Genomic DNA, 16982 nt, shown 5'->3' on the forward strand with positions numbered 1-16982 from the left:
AACATATTTAGCCTGGCCCGGCAAACTTCAAAGGCCTCCTCAGGAAATAAGTGTTTTATTGAGATTGCCCGACTTGTTTATGTGTGTATTTGGAGGGTTTTAAAACTCTGACACTAACTGATAACTTGTCATTCTTGTCTAATACCATTTGTAAATGCATTTTCATAAATACATTCATTATTTCACATTTCACAGTCACTCAGGGACTTATTGTACTTTTGAGATAAACCTAACAGAGGACCATTGGACTAAACTGATAATTCCTCTAATAGCGATACATAATTCATATTGAATTTGCTTTGTTATTCTAACATTCTTTGATTTAGCATTATGAACCAGCAGTATTATAACAGAAACGCTGTTGTATAACTGTGTAATTCCCTCCTTTTAGCTACAACACTTTCATTGTTTTCTTTTTCTCACCTCTGTAACTTTTCATCATTCATATCTCAAATGTTCGATTCATTCATTCATTCATACAAAGATGCCTGGATAGGAAAGCTAAAAATTCTAATCAACAAGATCGTTTGGGCTGTTAACATGTCTCTGGCTGAACTGTTTGGTTTAGTAAAGCACTCAAGGGCTTTTGACTGTACACAGATCCCTGTTTCTATAGTGATGGCATGGTCAGCAGTGACTGCTTTGTCTGGCATTTTTACAGGCAGTTTAAAGAGTTGGACTACAGGGAAAAGATTTCACAAAACAACAAAGTCACTAATACAATTACACGAGTACATGAGTACACTGAGAACATGGCAATTGATGCAAAAACATATTATAAAGACATCCAGCAGTCCATAGAAAGGCTTACTACTACAATCATAAAAAGCATTCCAGACAGTTTTTCCTGACAGTCATAACTGGGCTGCAAAAGTATAACCTCATAGAGTAGCATTACTTGTGCGATGGTACGAGCCAATTAGGCTCCTTTCCCAGCAAAGACTTTACAAAACACCACAGTAAAGTGACATTACACCTGTATAAATTATGATGTTCACGGTAATAAGATCCTCCATGGTCATTCTCAGTGGGATATAGTAAGAATTCCAAGTCACCAGTGACTGTCAGAGCCCTGGGGTAATCATGCTCACACACTGGCACCAATTGGGCTTGCTCTAATACACTGACCTCAGCTGGATAAAAGGCTGGAGTAAAATTAGGGAGCAGGAGAAATTGCCTTGTAATGCGAGCTTTTTGCCACTCATGTCTCAACTGAATGCAGCAGACATTTTGTGTGTGTGTGTGTGGAGGTGGGGGGAACATGACGAGGCGGGGGTGGGGGGTAATGGGGTATATAATTGTGTTCCCGCCACAGCAAACTTTCCAAATCTTTCACAAATATCCCTTTCTGCTCATCCCTCTCAATGACTCACATAATCTTTCGGCTCAAATGTGCTTTCTGTAGTCTCCCTTTCTTCTCGTCTTTCTGTTTCTCTCCAGACATTTCTTTTCATCTCTTTTTCTTTTCTATCCCCATCTTAAATCCACCACCCTCCCATTTCATGTTCTCTTTGGAGCTCTATGAGACACTTGGTCACTGAGAACAGAAGGTACTGTAGCAATGTACTGCCAAACACTTTCTGTCCACTATTAAACTCTGCCACTGATCATAGAAGCCCAATCTCCTGGTGGAGGATGGGCAAACAGAACTGGTGTAGATTCAAAACAGAAAACAACAAAATGTAAAACCGATTGAAATAGACAAGCAGATTAATTATGTTGAAAAGTTGAAAACCTTGAAAGTTGTCAACAAATATCACTTGCTATACTCCATCATGGCACTCCATGATAAACACCAGATATCCGATTGTTCTATATTATGATAGCACTTGTAGAAGCCCAAGAGAAATTCCCGCTTCTAGTTGAAACACACACATTCACAGTATTAAAGGTTGTGTATATGTGTCAGTACCAACCTGTCAGGACAGTCAGACTTTTATAGAATGTTCACAGGGACAGACCGATCTTCAACAAAATCCAAACATGCCGATCTCAACCTTTTAACAGGTGACACAAATGTTAGTAATGAAGGAATTGCAGGAATACACAGTACACTGTCACAGTCAAGAGAATATGGTCACATCTGGTAGCAGACTTAAAATTTGCCTTAATCATGAACTGGCATGACACAGTTATTAGTTTAAACAAGTTTAAACTTGTTTGGTTTCAACATACACATACTGTTGTGCTGTAAATGAACAGTAATTTATTTAGACAAAAAAGGCCAGTTTTCAAAGCTGTAGGATTGACTTTGAAATTGGGGAGGGGGGGGGGGGTCAGATGGCTAAGTGGTGAGGGAGTTGGGCTAGTAATCAGAAGGTTGCCGGATTGATTCCCCACCGTGCCAAAATGATGTTGTGTCCTTGGGCAAGGACACGTCCCCCCGGTTTCTACGCTGTTAGTTATTTACATTAAAGTTTGCCCAAAAGGCAGGGTTTTTCCTGCATAGAGAACATTTTGGCATGCGCCAAAGCGCCAAAGCACTCTCCCTGGTATAACAGACATCCCAACCTGCAGAGACTCATTTCCGGGAGGTGCCCCCCCCCCCCTGTCAATCTATTAACCTATCTATTTTAATCTAAAGTGGAAGCAAAATGATTTCCTCAAGCACAGCCTCCAGTATTTATGAAATGGTAAAAAAATAAATACATGTCTGCTAATAAGGCGACATGGTAACACAGACAGTTTTTTTTCGAGCACCGAAGACCCATTTTGACCCAGGAAAAACCTGCAAAAAGGGTCTGTGTCTCCATCATTTGAACGGGAAACAACCTCACCTAGAATTCCTATACCAAAAGCAGTGTTGTACTTTTATTACCTATAAGACATTCTGTGGATTGTGCCGTTTGAAAGACAAAGGCGTGGTGTTAAGTTACATTTTATTGAAACAGATAAACACAAAAACTTCAGAACCTTGACCCACTTTTGTACAGTCAATGAAAGCAGGTGTGACCACTAGGTGTCAGCAAAGACCAATGTTTTAAGGTCATAATCAAACTTAGCCTGGCTGCCAGCCCAATTTAGCCCCGCCCTCAAAGACATTTGGTTGGAAAGTTGGGTTGGAGTAGCCTGGCTGCCAGCCCTACTTATCCATGCCCACAAAAAAAAAAAATTTGGTCGGGAAGTTGGGTCCGGGGTAGACTGGCTCTGCCCTCCTACGTACTTCCGCTTAATTTGGATTTTGCTTCTGTACTAGGTCAGGGAGTTTGACTTTGAAGTCGGTTTTCAGAAACACATTTTTTGTAGGTCCAATCAGCGAACAGAGGGAGTGGCCGAGAACGATGACGTTAATGTCGTGCACTAGTTTGAGTAGTTCAGTAATGGCGGCGGAGAAAGATGGGAGTGAAGCTTTTCTGCGGTTGTGGCAACGCTGCAGAATATCCATAGGTTAAAGCCGGAGCAAGAACATTCCTTGCTGAGTTTTGTGGGTGGCCATGATGTTGTGGCCCTCCTCCCCATGGGATTCGGGAAAAGTTTGATTTTCCAGCTACGGCAGCTAGCTCCGTTACAGTAGTGGTGAAGGAGTTAGCTAAGGCGAACGCTTACGATTGGTTATGGCAAATCAGAGTGGCTCTGGGCAGATCCAATAAAAAAAACAAAAAATCAACAGAGGACCCGCCTTCAAGGAAGTTAATGTATGTCAATGGAGCAATCCCAGACCCTCTGTACAAATGAAATGTACGAGGACCAGGCTAGGTCTGGGGGGGCACGTTTGGGGAAAAACTATGGGCTATATGGGCTAAATGAAATTTTCAGGGCGGGCTTTATACGATGATGGACAGATGATCAACAGTAACGTAATCAACAACGTCACCAAAGAGCGCTTGGGTTGAATTCGTTTTCAACAAACATGTTACGTTGCTGTGATTGGTTGTAGGTCTATCCAATTGAGCGAAGAGGCATTTGTTTTACGAGTTTACGTGTTTTTGTTTTAACACGCCCATAGTCACAGCCCAACGGAGAGTTATCAGACTCATATTCTGACTAGAATTATGAGTATGACAATGTCAGCAGTTGAAACACGCCCCATACTCACAGCCCAACGGAGAGTTATCAAACTCATATTCTGACTAGAATTATGAGTATGACAACGTCAGGCTAAGTCTGGAGTAGCTCGGTTGCGGAAAAACTATACCCGAACAGGAGCTGTTCAGACCAATGAAATTGTCAGGGTGGGCTTTATGCGATGATGGACAGATGATCAACAGTAACGTAATCAACCACGCCACCAAAGAGTGCTTGGGTTGAATTTGAAGAGACGTGGTCTTGCCCCGCCAGGGCCGTCGTTCGCTGCCATCGGGAGTCAAACCTGCCACCTCGCAACAACTACCAACTACTCCAAAGGCCAAAGAAAAGCTAGATCTTCGTTGACGCGGGTGGCCTCTTACATACCTAAGGAGTGAGTTTCACCGATTCACACCGGTTACATGTATGTAGTTTTGTTTGTCGGTTTGTTAAATATGAAGTTACCTTAAAAGTTTGCATCGTTCTTTTATATATGCAGGTCCAAATAACACAATGAGCCAGTGGGCTCAGGTGGATAGATCCACTGGATCAAATGATGAACAGGTACTGAATGTACTGACCGATCTTTCTATTTGGTACAGACATGCTCCATATTGATGGTTTTGTGTTCCTCCATTGATAGTTTGATGTTAGTTTCCTCCAGGAACACAATGACTCTTACTTAGAGACGTGTTGCTCTTGTTGGTTAGCTGTAACTGATTTAAAATTATTGTACTCACTGTGAAATATTTTTACTGTTGCTTGCTTTTCTACAAGTACACTCTTGCACTTTTTTGAAGTTCATGTTGTTTAATTGTAACTTGTTTAACTAGGCTACATGCTCTTATAGTTCTTCCCTTTGACACTTATTTTAGTTTTTTTCACAATGTATGCTTCATGTTTGGCTACCCGCAATGTTTGGGGATATCTCTGTGTTATGATCAATGACCTATGCACTTTTGTAAAGCTCTCTCTTGGAAGTCGCTTTAGATAAATGAATAAATGTAAATGTAATAAATGTGTTCACTTAACTATTCAACGGCATTCCTTTTTCCCGTCTGTCACCAGGTGTTGAGACAGAACGAGAAGGAAAGTGAGTGAAAACGACGCCGTGTGATTTTGTTTAACTAATCATATGGCTCTTAGCAAGTCTCTAGTGATAAGTGATTGTGGAGAGGCAATTAGAACCGAACTGTACTGTATGTAGCTAGTGGTACATGCCAGTGGAGCGAGTGGTACGTGACAGTGGCTAGTGGTACGTGCCAGTGCCTCTACTGACACCTAGTGGTATGTGCCAGTGGAGCTAGTGGTACGTAATAGTAGCTAGTGGTATGTGATAGTAGCTAGTGGTATGTGAGAGTAGCTAGTGGTACACGCCAGTGCCTCCGCTGGTACATGACAGTAGCTAGTGGTACGTGACAGCTGTGTTGCTTTCGTCAACGAAAATCATGACTAAATATCGTCGTCAACGGACCTTTATCAAGTGACAAAAACGAGACGAGATGCATCGTAAATGCTGGTGATGTCATGATGACTATAATTCAATGTACAATGCAATATCGTTGACGAATAAGAACAAGACGAAATGTAGTTTACGAAATAAAAACGGGACAAAATGTTAAAACGTTATTTCGTCTCATTTAGTCGCATTATTATTGTTAGCTAACTCATGAGGCTGTGCTTAATGTGTCTCATTTTAACGTCAGCTTTAGACGTTAGCTTTAAACGTTAGCCACTGGAGCTGAAACCAACTGAGAGTCTGAGACAAACGTGTGTGACTAGTGTGTGTGTGTTTGTGAGAGTATTAAGTGGGTTACCATGTGTGACTAGTGTGTGTAGCTACTGCGTGGGTGCGTATGTATTTGTTTGTATGAGAGTGTAAAGTGGGTTCTTAGCTCCTACCTGACTGACTGCATGTGTACTAAGCATCCCTTGTTGGCCAAATACTGTAGCTAGTTTTATCATTCACCTCACACTGAACTGAATTTAGCATCAACATCATGACTTGAATACCTTATTCTAGACCAATAGGCCTACAAAATGGTTTTGGCATTAACATGCCCCTCGTGACTACTGCTTAGACTACCTTTGTTTTGATTAAAAAGAGACTAAAATACAATTTTCATTGACTTAAACTAGACTACACTTCATCAGTTTTCGTCGACTAAAACTAGACGAAAATAGTCATGGATAAGTCTGACTAAAATAAGACTAAAATGCTCAAACCTTTAGTCGACTGAAACTTGAATAGACTAAAAAGAGTATGAACGTGACTAAAACTAATAAAAACTAAAATGACAGCTTTACACAAAGACTAGACTAAAACTAAAATTAAAACAGGCCGCCAAAAACAACACTAGTGACAGGGCCTCCACTGGTACATGACAGTTACTGTTTTGTTGATAGTGGTGCTGTCAGGCCAAATAGTGTCCTAGGGCCAAATAGTGTCCTACCTGACGTCACAATGCCGTTCTGAAGCAAGGACGCGTCCGTCGCTATGCCGACCTTAAATTCCTGAGATATTTACGCGTGCTAGCAGGAAACTGTCATGGTTGCTATACTGGTTACTAGGTAGGAAGTTTTGTATTTAGGCTTATTTAAACCAGTTAATTCTACTCTACTATTTAAAGTTTTCACTCGTTCGACATTCCTGAGACAGCAACGCGCGCAGGTAGAATACTATACGTGTTGCCTTCCCGGTCTGTTAAAATTGATGCTAAATAAGTGAATTATTTTGACGAAAACAATTAGCCAGCTGGCACTAGCTATCAAACGAGTGAAAACTTTAAATAGTAGAGTAGAATAAACTGGTTTACATGAGCCTAAATACAAAACTTCCTACCTAGTAACCAGTATAGCAACCATGACAGTTTCCTGCTAGCACGCGTAAATATCTCAGGAATTTAAGGTCGGCATAGCAACGGACGCGTCCTTGCTTCGGAACGGTATTGTGACGTCAGGTAGGACACTATTTGGCCCTAGGACACTATTTGGCCTGACAGTACCATTTCCAACACAGATCAAATCAGAGCATTTATTAAAATGTTCTCATTTTTGATACTAAACAAAATGCTAAATCCAATGAATGCTAAATGAAACGTATAGAAGAAAGAGACACAATATTAACTGCTTGAAGTTATCGTTTGTCGTCGTCGTCGTTATCTACCGCTTGTCCGGGGGTCGGGTCGCAGGGGCAGCAACCTAAGCAGGGCTTGTAGTTATCACTAGCTTAATTTCATCACAAAAAAAGATAGATTGAAGTTTTAATCTCTTGGTGTCTTGGCCTGAGTCAGGAAACTGTCTTACACTCCTAGACATCACACCCTACACAAACTCAAACATTCACTTTTTGATTCAATGTCTTAGTGTTGTCTGGAACAAGGTTTTGTAAAGGTTAGTTCAGCTTGGTCTGACAAACTGGTAGTTTGAAAACTGTAGCTATCAGAACACCTCAAGTACACCTGCTGCTGGCTTACACACTTTACCCTGCAGACCTTACCTTACCACCTTACCCTGTCTGGCTGAACGATGGCGTCCAAGTCCCTCCTCTCCATTATGCTACCTTTCATATACTGGATGTGTTTGCGAGGAATAATGGATAGATAAGCGGAAGGTTCTGACTCTTACTATTCTTATAAATAATAGATCTTCAATATTTACATCCCCTTTACATTTGATCCATATAGAAGATGCTGTTCTAACAGTGTTTGAGTGGTTACAGGGCCAAGGAATGGTGTGCATGTGAACCAGAGAGCAAAAATAACAAACCCTACTACCATGTTACATAATTATATTCACAGTACAGTGTACTAATACAAATAAATATAATAATGTGCTGTGTTTCGAACACAGTTCTACAGATCTATTTCCAGATGAAGCCAACAACTTTCAGTACTTTCGGTACTAATGTCCAATTAACGTGTCATTGTAAACTATTCAGAAAACCACCCATCTCTAAGATGGTTGTGTGCTCCTGTTACGGCTTCTGTGTGTTTGCGTGTGCATGTCTGTGTGTGAAGTGAACACATTCTACTGATTACTTTGCCTCTGTGGTTGCGTAGATAGACATTCATTTACTACAAAAGAAAGTGTGAAATCTTTTTATTTTTTAACTGAGAGAACAGAAACTAGGCTGAGTGTGCATGTGTTTGTGTGCTTGTAAGGTGCAGGTTTTGCTTGAAAGTTGGAAGGGACCCATGGGTGGTGTGGAATGTGAGAAGGAGGTAAACCACAGGTTCTAAAACTGGTTGTTCCCATCCTTGATTGTGATTGGCTATATCGCATTCCATGCCGTTGTAAAATCCAGCATAACTTCACAGGTTGTCCTCATAACATTCTTTAACATTCCATATTACTGCGCATCGAATATTTCAAATTGAAAAAGACGACAAAGATGTCCATCTGGCTGTTGCGTAGCAACGATTTATGTAGGAACTATACATTGTAGTAGCGGAAGAATGACGGTTTATTATTAAACTATTTTGTTTCTAATTGTTTTTATTGATGAAACCATATCAAATATTTGTAGTAACAGTTTTAGAAAAGCAATAAGCCCTGCGAGTTCGCGTCGTGCCTAACAACTCCCCTTACCTGTTCTAAAATCAGCGTAAACCACGGCCTCTTGGGGCTTATTGCTTAATTATACTAGATGAGGTATATTTTCTGAATGAAAAAAACAACTAATAATGCCAAACTAGTAATGCCAAAGAGTTTGCGGTGGACTTCCGGAGAAAAGACAGAGAACACAGACCCATCACCATCATTGGCACACCGGTGGAGAGAGTCAACAGCTCCAAGTCCCTTGCTGTCCACATCACTGAGAAGGTCACATGGTCTGTCCACATCACTGCGGAAGTCACATGGTCTGTCCACACTGATGCTGTTGTGAAGAAGAGACAGCAGCGCCTCTTCTTCTAGAGACGGCAGAGGAAATTCGGAATGAACCACCACATCCTCATGATGTTCATCACCAGCACTGTGGAGAACCTCCTGATTGGCTGCATCAATGCCTGGTTCGGCAACAGCACTGCCCTCAACTGCATATATTGTGTTGTGTATTTTATTGTACCTGTGTATTGTCTATACACATTGTCAATTGTTAGGTGTATATTGTACATTGTGTTGTGTAACGGATGTCTAAATAAGAAGTTCATGTTGTTATAATTGTTACATAAAGCTTATTTGCCAGAAACTGCACCCAAGACATTCCAACCTCTGTTGCAGTCCTGTATGGTTAAGTGACGATAAAAGGGTGTGATTTGATTTTAATATGATTAAAGGCTTCTCCCTATGGAAATAAAACCCAAGAGTAACTGCTTCTTTTCATTTATCTGTTTAATTTATCAGGGATACACAGGCATTTTGTAAACCATTGTGATCCACAGTCATTTTGTCTGCAATTATATGGTTTGATTGGAGTTTTTAATCATACAGGTAAAAAGAAAACAACTATATACTTTGTCAACATCATCTTCACATATTTTTTCTCCAGTTTTGAGTTACTTCCTTTCTAAATGCACTAGATTCTTCTGTTGACTCGTTCATATTTACAGTTATTGGTATCCTTATCGTTTTGATTAAATTAAGTATTTATTTTCATTGTTATTGTTTGTTTGTTGAACTGTAATGTTATTTTTCACCATATGTGATTGACAATAGAACCGCACGGATCCGTTAACATTGAGTTATTGGAATAAATACGTCATAATGGATACGTCAAAGGTTAATATTATAAATGAAAAGACAACATTTGGAGTCACCAGAAGTTATTTAACCTCGATCACGTTACGACCAATGTCGCGTTCAGTTGAATAATTGACTGCAAGAGAAGAAGAAAAACGAATTCGCCTATTTAAATAACCGAATTCTCAGGCTTACGGTATGTGGTATTTTATTTAATGTAGGCTAATAGGCTACTTAAAAAGGTTAAGTCTTCTTTTCTATGTCAGTCCATAAGTGTTGATTTGGGTTCATAGTATGTGGTTCGAAAGCAATCTCGGACAGGCCTGTGCCGAAATCTGGAAGTGACTGTCACCTTTTGAACGTAGCAAGCAAAGCCAGAGATCAGCTCTGAAATAAATCTTCGTTGGACAAACTGTTGCGCTATGCTGTTATCAGGCTACCCTAAATAACTGGCGTCTATTATTATTATAATTATGCCATATCAATTTAAGTCAATTTGTGGTAGAGGCAGTTTAAATGTTTGATGGATTGATGGCGCTGGTAGTTTCCCATGATTACAATTTTCAAACTACATGGCAGCTTATATGAATGCAGTATAAGCTATGGTTTATAAAAATGACCCATACTGTGCATCACAATATTTCTTTAGTTGGTATTATCATTGATTTCCACATCTAAATTGATGCAATTAACAGTAGGCTACCCTAATCAATATTCAGTTTCTGTGTACAGTTTTGTTAAGGTTTTGACAAGAACTATGACGCATCAATAACTGTGATGTCACAATGTCTTAATATTCCATAATGTCATTCCATTCTGAAGTACTAAAGTAAAAGCTTGTTTTTGTCCTCTTCACAACAGCACCAGAATTGTAGTAAAGTATCTGCAATAATTATCAGTAAACTGTAATGGACGTCATTTAGATATCTTTTTATAGACATTTTGATTGCCTATGTCATTCTTTAGGTAAATGACTGTTTCACCAAAATGGACAGAGAAGATGAATATGAAGAGTTTGAGGTAATATTACACAGTAGGAATTCATTTAAATCTGCTATTGCTGAATACCTAATATGTTAAAGATTTAGTAACCAATGCTTATTCAAAATGTAATGTGTCTGTAAAGAAAAGAAAAAGGCTCGGAAATCATTATTTGAGTAACATTTTGGAGATGATTATTTAATGTTAAGAGTTTCAAATGTTGGATTCAGGTGGAGAACACCAAAATGCGTGAGCTAGTTTGTGAGCTGGAGAACATTCTCAGTGAAATGCAAGCATACGAACGTCGTTTGTCAGAGCTGTTTTATGGAAAGGTATGAATAACAACAGCATTCGTTTCTGTCCTTAGCCTCTCTCATGACACTGAGAAGATTTAGTTTGGTGACTAAAATATCTCAATTGGATCTCCTTATCTCTTTCTCTCTCCGTGAAGATCACAGTGGAGGGTCTGGACACGTTCCTCCAAAAGATCCGGTCTGCGGCAGCTCAGGATGTGAGGAAATGCCTCTCTCCGGCCTTGAAAGGCCTTCCTATTATGGCAACAGGGAGCATGAAGAGCACTTCCACATCATCGTCTGGACAAACTGAGCCAGAGTTTGTATCCCTGACGATGCCTGACTTCACCATGGGAGCTGAGGTCCTGGTCCCAGGCATGATGACCTGTTCCCTGAAGCACCTGTGGGAGAAACCCGGAAATATGGTCCAGCGGTCTCTGGCTAAGCTAACCATACAATTGAGTAACCTGGGCCTTGTCTCTGTTGTGGGAAAGAAGGCTGTGGCAGCCACTTGTGAAATCTGTAATCTTGTCATGAGAGTGGTTTCCATATTCCTGTCCCATTGTGGCAACTACTCCAGGCACTTCTTGTACTCAGTTACAGGTATTATTGCACGGGACAAGATGGCCGCTGTGCTTCGGTGCTTCACAGAAACAGCCAAGACCTTCAACCTACTGGGCTTCAACAGCACCTACTTCCATTTGAAGCCTGTGGTCCAGGCGGTGGTGACCTATCTGGGAAAGATATACCAAAGCAAAATGGCTGCTGCCTTCAAGTACCAGCTACCCCTGGCTGATGATCATTCCTCGGAGCTTGAGGAGTTTCGTGGGAATATCGAGGCACCCATCATTGTTGAGGAAGTCCCCAGTGAGCTCCTGGGGAAGGTGGTGGTCTCAGAGCAGAACAGATTTCTGTCTGAGCGCTCTTACTGTCACAGGCGTATCCTGGCCAAACAGCCGGTATGCACCTAGACATCTCTAAAGTTATTTTACCGTCCTTGTCATGTTCAATGTTCATATTGCAACCTGTTCTATGTTTACATTGTTTTTTTAAGAAAGAAGAGCTTGCTGCATCTAGATACATCATTTATTATCATGATCCTAATGAACTCCTGGAGAAGACAGAGAAGAAGTCAGTGGAAAAGGGATCCCTGAATGCTGTGTCTGAAAGTCTTTCCCTGGCCTTACTGCCTCTTGAAGCCATACAGCTTGTGGCAACTGGACACATCACTGATGTTCGTGCTGAAAAAGCTCTGGTGAAGGCTGAAGCCAAGGAGTTGGTCATGGACGGCCTGAGAACTGCAGCTTGCAAAGTTGTGGAGGACCTCATAGCAGCAGCCAATGAAATGGTTGGCATGGATACTCCCCTGGATACTGAGGTGAGAAAATAATTACCTCAAAATGGCACAGTCAACCTTCCCATTTTATGTTGGGTTTGTAGTGCTTTTTGTTGAACAGATGTATTTAACTCTTTTCCTAAAACTTTTTACAGATCTCTCAGACCGAGAAGGTTGTCCTCATCACTGGCAAGGCTAAGTGTCAGGTTACTACTGAAGATGTTCCTGATGAACTCCTGGAGAAGACAGAGAAGAAGTCAGTGGAAAAGGGAACCCTGGCTGCTGTCTCTGAAAGTCTTTCCCTGACCTTACTGCCTCTTGAAGCCATACAGCTTGTGGCAACTGGACACATCGCTGATGTCCGTGCTAAAAAAGCGTTCATGAAGGCTGGAGCCAAGGAGCTGGTGATGGTTGGCCTGAAAACTGCAGCTTCCAAAGTTGTGGAGGACCTCATAGCAGCTGCAGTAGAGATGGTTCACATGACCACTCCCCTGGATACCCAGGTCTGGCATCATTCATCAAAGCTTACTTTGCTGTTCAGACAACAGTACATATAACTTATTTAAGTCTTTACACTGATTTGCTGTTTATAGATCTCTCAGACACGGAAGGTGGCCCTCATCAACGGGAAGTCTGAGATTGCTGCAGAGAATGTTCTTAATGAACTCCTGGAGAAGGTTGTGAAAGAGTCTGAGAAGAGGAGATCCCTGGCCCTGATCTCTGTCTCTGACTGCCCCCCCTTGGCCACTCAGCTTCCTCAGGTAAGAGACAATATGGGTTAAGATTTTCTAAGGTTGGGCACCTTGCTCTTTTTTACTGAACACCATCTTCACCTTTGGATGTTTTTAGACACATGTTCATTTCTATGTCTCTGTATTCAGCTCACCGATCTTGTTCCTGAGCAGTGCAGTGGAGAGGCTGCAAAGTGTGCTGGTGAGTTATTCAAAGCTCCACGATCATTTGGCCTCCATTACCTCAGTTGAAATGCGTGAAATGAATTCGGTGATGTATGCTGTTTTTATTCAGCAGATGAAGACAGACAGGTGAAGAAGAAGAAGGAGACGAAGAAGAAGAAAAAGGGAATCCGTGCTTTCTTCAGAGGTCTTTGGAAGAGGATGATATGTTCCTCTGGAATCCCCAAGGATGACTGAGGCCCTGTCACCTAGGAGTGACTGTGCCCCTACAAGCAACATTTACATTTACATTTAGTCATTTACAAACAAGCAACACACAAATTATATTTTGAATCCAAAATATAACTGTTATTGGCATTTCCAAGAAGTTGTGATCAATGCAGGGATGTGTACACAGGTCAAAAAGTACTGGAGTTAAATGTGTAGCGGGCTCCAGGATTGTAAATTAATCTTACATCATGAACATACTCTATAGTATAATTAAACTTTTATTTTATCGTCAACATATGAAATCTCCATAACTGGTATAAATCAACTCGATCTGTGCACAGTGTAAATTAAAACCTCTTATTTGTTTTTACATACATGCATTGTGCTGAAATTGAACATTAATCTACTTTCTTGTTTTCTTTATTCAGTGTAATACATTGGTGTATAGCTGCCTGTCTAGATCTAGTTCTTCTGGGTTCTTAGTTACTGCAGTGGGTCATGCTAAGAAGATATCCGAATAATAAGAAGATACCTATATCCGAATAGCTACAAAGAAACAAACAATTTCTTCTCTTTTATAGAAAATGAAAAAACTCCTAGGGAACATTGTAATGGCCAACATATTTATTGCAATTCATCTGAGGAGAAACTGATTATTTTCCATTCTTGGTGAAAGATTGAATCCCTCTTCAAATAGACATAGACCTTGCCAATACTTTCTTACTGGCAGTGCGGTTGGGCTGCACACTATTGAGCAGCCTTTTGACAAGGTCAAGCCTTCCTCCCCTGATGAGAGCCCTGGAGAGTTCTGTGACCTCGGCCGTGTGCGTCCGACAGAGATACCTCAGCTCGGCCTCCACCGCGTCCTCCGCGTACCTCTCCTCGGCTCGCCGCACCCACACCTCCAGCTGGCTGATGGCGGGGCCGGGGTCGGGGCCACTCTGGGCAAACAGGGCCAGGAGGGCCTCCAGGAGACAGCGCAGAGCAGACGTGTCCCCACTGCCCGGACGCTCCAGATCAAGGGCCCTCTTGAAGCAGTCGGCTGCGTTCTGCTCCTCGCCCTTCAGGAGGAGGCAGCGCCCCCTGAGGAGGTGGAGGTCGGGCAGGCTGTCGCCCAGGTCGCACTGCAGGGCCTGGGAGAGACTCACCAGGGCGTTGTTCAAAGCCCCCTCGTCCACCAGCAGACTCTCCTGGACGGCATCCACGCCCATGTAGTAATACACCTGCGTGGAGGCACACATAGACCAAGGCTTGTTTATTCATGTATTTTGTGTGCACACTCAAAGAAGAAAACACCCACATGCAACCATTCCACGCGGTCCACTCTCATGCAGACATTTTGTACAGTGTAAAAAGCAACACAAAACAAGTGTGAAGAAATGACAGCATATATCAATTGTGTGTGATCAAGTAAATGGTGCTCACATTTCATAATAGTTACTTAACATTCAGAAAAGACTCAAATTTCCATAAACAAATATGTTGACGTGAAGGAAGAGGTCACACCCAATAATTATGCAATTCAACGGCCACCTTTTGCTCTACATTTATGCAATCTATAACAAACCATCCCATCTTTACGATTGAATCTTACCGACAGTATACTACTTCCACTAGCCATCATGACTCAGCCCTCTACTCCTCTCACCTGTCCCATCTCCAGGTGTGTGCGTAGGCAGGGCCTGACGACCAGCACCTTCTCCAGGTCTGCCTTAGCCGCCGTCAGATTGTGTCTGTCAGGTATCCCAGCCTGGTCCTGCTTGGCTCTCTCCAGATCCCTCATGTAAGCCGTCACGTTGATCTGGGGGCAACCAGCAGATCCGTTACTCTCCAGTACCACATACTCTATATTGGAATACCACACTACTACGGGGGGCTGGAAAATATTTGGGTAGTGAACGTTGGCATGGGTTGGGTTCACCTTTGCACGTGTGCAGTAGGCCTGCCAGTTGAGTTCGGCGTCAGGCAACACGTTTAGCGCCATGTTGCAGATCCCTGTGGCCATTTCGTGTTTACCCAGTAGGACGAACACCTTGGCCAAGCGGTTCAAGATGAATGCATCATCCTTGGCTAGTTTTATAGCCTGGGAGAAAAATCTACAGTTATAGATGAACACCCGACATGGCGCCAAGTTTATAGCCCTTGAGTGCATCCAGGAAGTAGACACCATGACTCAGAGAATATCAGGTGCCAGAATGGCCTTCTTTATGTACATCACAGATTTTATGACTAATATCTGTTTCCCATGTTTTGACGTACCGTTCCATAGCAGGACAGGGGATCTGAGCCAGAGAAGCCACAGTCATGCACAGACATGGGGACAGTGGTGAACAAGTCCTTCTTCTCCAGCAGGATGCCAACGTAACACCAGGCAAGAGCTGTGGGGGAGGGAGGGGGACATGAGGGGTGTACAGCAGGGGTGGGGATGAAGGAAGCACTCTTACTGATTGATCAATCCATGTTAAGGACATCAAAAGGAGATATACTCTTTCATTATTTGTCCAGGCATACCTTTATGTTGTGTGTTTTCGGAATTCAAGGTCTCTGCAAGCAGCTTCAAGCCCTTGTTGTAGTAAGACAGTCTGGCACACTTGAAATCCTCTTTGTCCTTTACTATATCATCAAGTCTACAGGCATAGATGTATGGTATTACTCCTACAACACTACAGCTAGCTGGCAGAATCGTGTTGTCAAATGTCTGAGACTATAAATACAGAATTTGCACAAATTTGAATACTACCTTATGTAAATCGTCGCCATCTTGAAATACCAGCCTCTTTTTTCTTCTGTCGGTATCTGTCAAAAAAACAGTTTAACCATCCTCCCTTGAATGACACACAGCAGGAAATAAACTTGGCAATGTCATAACTTCTTCTCTGATGTCAGATCTCACCAGCTGCCCTCCGTAGTGTAGGGCTCGGTTGTACAATGTCAGCGCAGCAGTCAGTCTCTCTCTCAGGTCCTCTTCTTTGTCCAACTCCACATCATAGGGGTGAGCATAAGCCTGCTCTGCCAGACACCGGGCCGCCAGAAGCCTGGACTCCGCTTGGCCGGCCTCCCCAGCCTCCAAGCCCATCAGCTGGGACACCTTCTCCACACACTCCCCGGCATCCAGCTCCCTCTTCAGGCGGTCGTAGACGTATCCCAGGTTGGCCCAGGCATTGAGGTTTCCAGGGTCCTCCCGGCAGATGCTCCTAAAGGACTCCTCAGCCTGCTCCAGATGGTCCAGGTGGAAGGCCAGGAGACCCAGGAGGTTGCGGACGGCGTACTGCAAAGATCCGGCCTCGGCCTCCAGTTCGGCCCACAGGCTGTCCTGCCTCAGGTGGGTGTCCCTGCGTCTCAGCTCCCCCGGGCCCTGAGGTTCACAGTTGAGGTTGAGGTCCAGGTGGAAGTGACCCGGGATGTAGTCCATGCCGTCGATGAGCGCCTCAATGTCCTCCTCTGTGTTGGCCTCCTCCATAGCCTCTTCCACTTAGAAGCCAGTGTAGTCCACTGACTGCTCTATAGAAGCTGACAGTCGACTGGTTGCTGTCTCCCAGGTGCCAGCAGGTTTTACAGGTT

At 42.7% G+C, this 16982-nt stretch overlaps 2 protein-coding genes across 2 annotated transcripts; one reads left to right on the top strand and one right to left on the bottom strand.

The window, feature by feature from the left end:
* The first annotated feature begins 9847 nt into the window (after positions 1-9847).
* Positions 9848-13595, top strand: LOC124487613. Its single transcript, XM_047050039.1, has 9 exons — positions 9848-9883; positions 10654-10707; positions 10899-11000; positions 11120-11920; positions 12016-12339; positions 12453-12800; positions 12891-13058; positions 13179-13230; positions 13327-13595. Exons 2-9 carry the CDS (start codon positions 10675-10677, stop codon positions 13446-13448), a joined length of 1950 nt encoding a protein of 649 aa, XP_046905995.1. The 5' UTR covers positions 9848-9883; positions 10654-10674; the 3' UTR covers positions 13449-13595.
* Positions 13596-13681: 86 nt separating this feature from the next.
* On the bottom strand, positions 13682-16965 carry ttc22 (tetratricopeptide repeat domain 22). The gene is made up of 7 exons (XM_047049463.1): positions 16315-16965; positions 16162-16217; positions 15933-16048; positions 15681-15799; positions 15343-15504; positions 15070-15222; positions 13682-14644 (listed from the first exon to the last, which is right to left on the bottom strand). The coding sequence occupies exons 1-7, from the start codon at positions 16879-16881 to the stop codon at positions 14111-14113; spliced, it is 1707 nt and encodes a 568-aa protein (XP_046905419.1). The 5' UTR covers positions 16882-16965; the 3' UTR covers positions 13682-14110.
* Positions 16966-16982: the final 17 nt, after the last annotated feature.

This window comes from Hypomesus transpacificus, chromosome 26, assembly GCF_021917145.1.
Source record: "Hypomesus transpacificus isolate Combined female chromosome 26, fHypTra1, whole genome shotgun sequence".
NCBI classification, from domain to species: Eukaryota; Metazoa; Chordata; class Actinopteri; order Osmeriformes; family Osmeridae; genus Hypomesus; species Hypomesus transpacificus.

Coding starts and splice junctions, on each gene's coding strand:
- LOC124487613 (XM_047050039.1), top strand. CDS start 10,675: ATGGACAGAGAAGATGAATATGAAGAGTTTGAG. Junction 13,059..13,178: donor TGGCCACTCAGCTTCCTCAG/GTAAGAGACAAT, acceptor CTCTGTATTCAG/CTCACCGATCTTGTTCCTGA. Junction 13,231..13,326: donor AGAGGCTGCAAAGTGTGCTG/GTGAGTTATTCA, acceptor TTTATTCAGCAG/ATGAAGACAGACAGGTGAAG.
- ttc22 (XM_047049463.1), bottom strand. CDS start 16,881: ATGGAGGAGGCCAACACAGAGGAGGACATTGAGGCGCTCATCGACGGC. Junction 15,223..15,342: donor CCTACTGCACACGTGCAAAG/GTGAACCCAACC, acceptor GGTTGCCCCCAG/ATCAACGTGACGGCTTACAT. Junction 14,645..15,069: donor CACACCTGGAGATGGGACAG/GTGAGAGGAGTA, acceptor GCCTCCACGCAG/GTGTATTACTACATGGGCGT.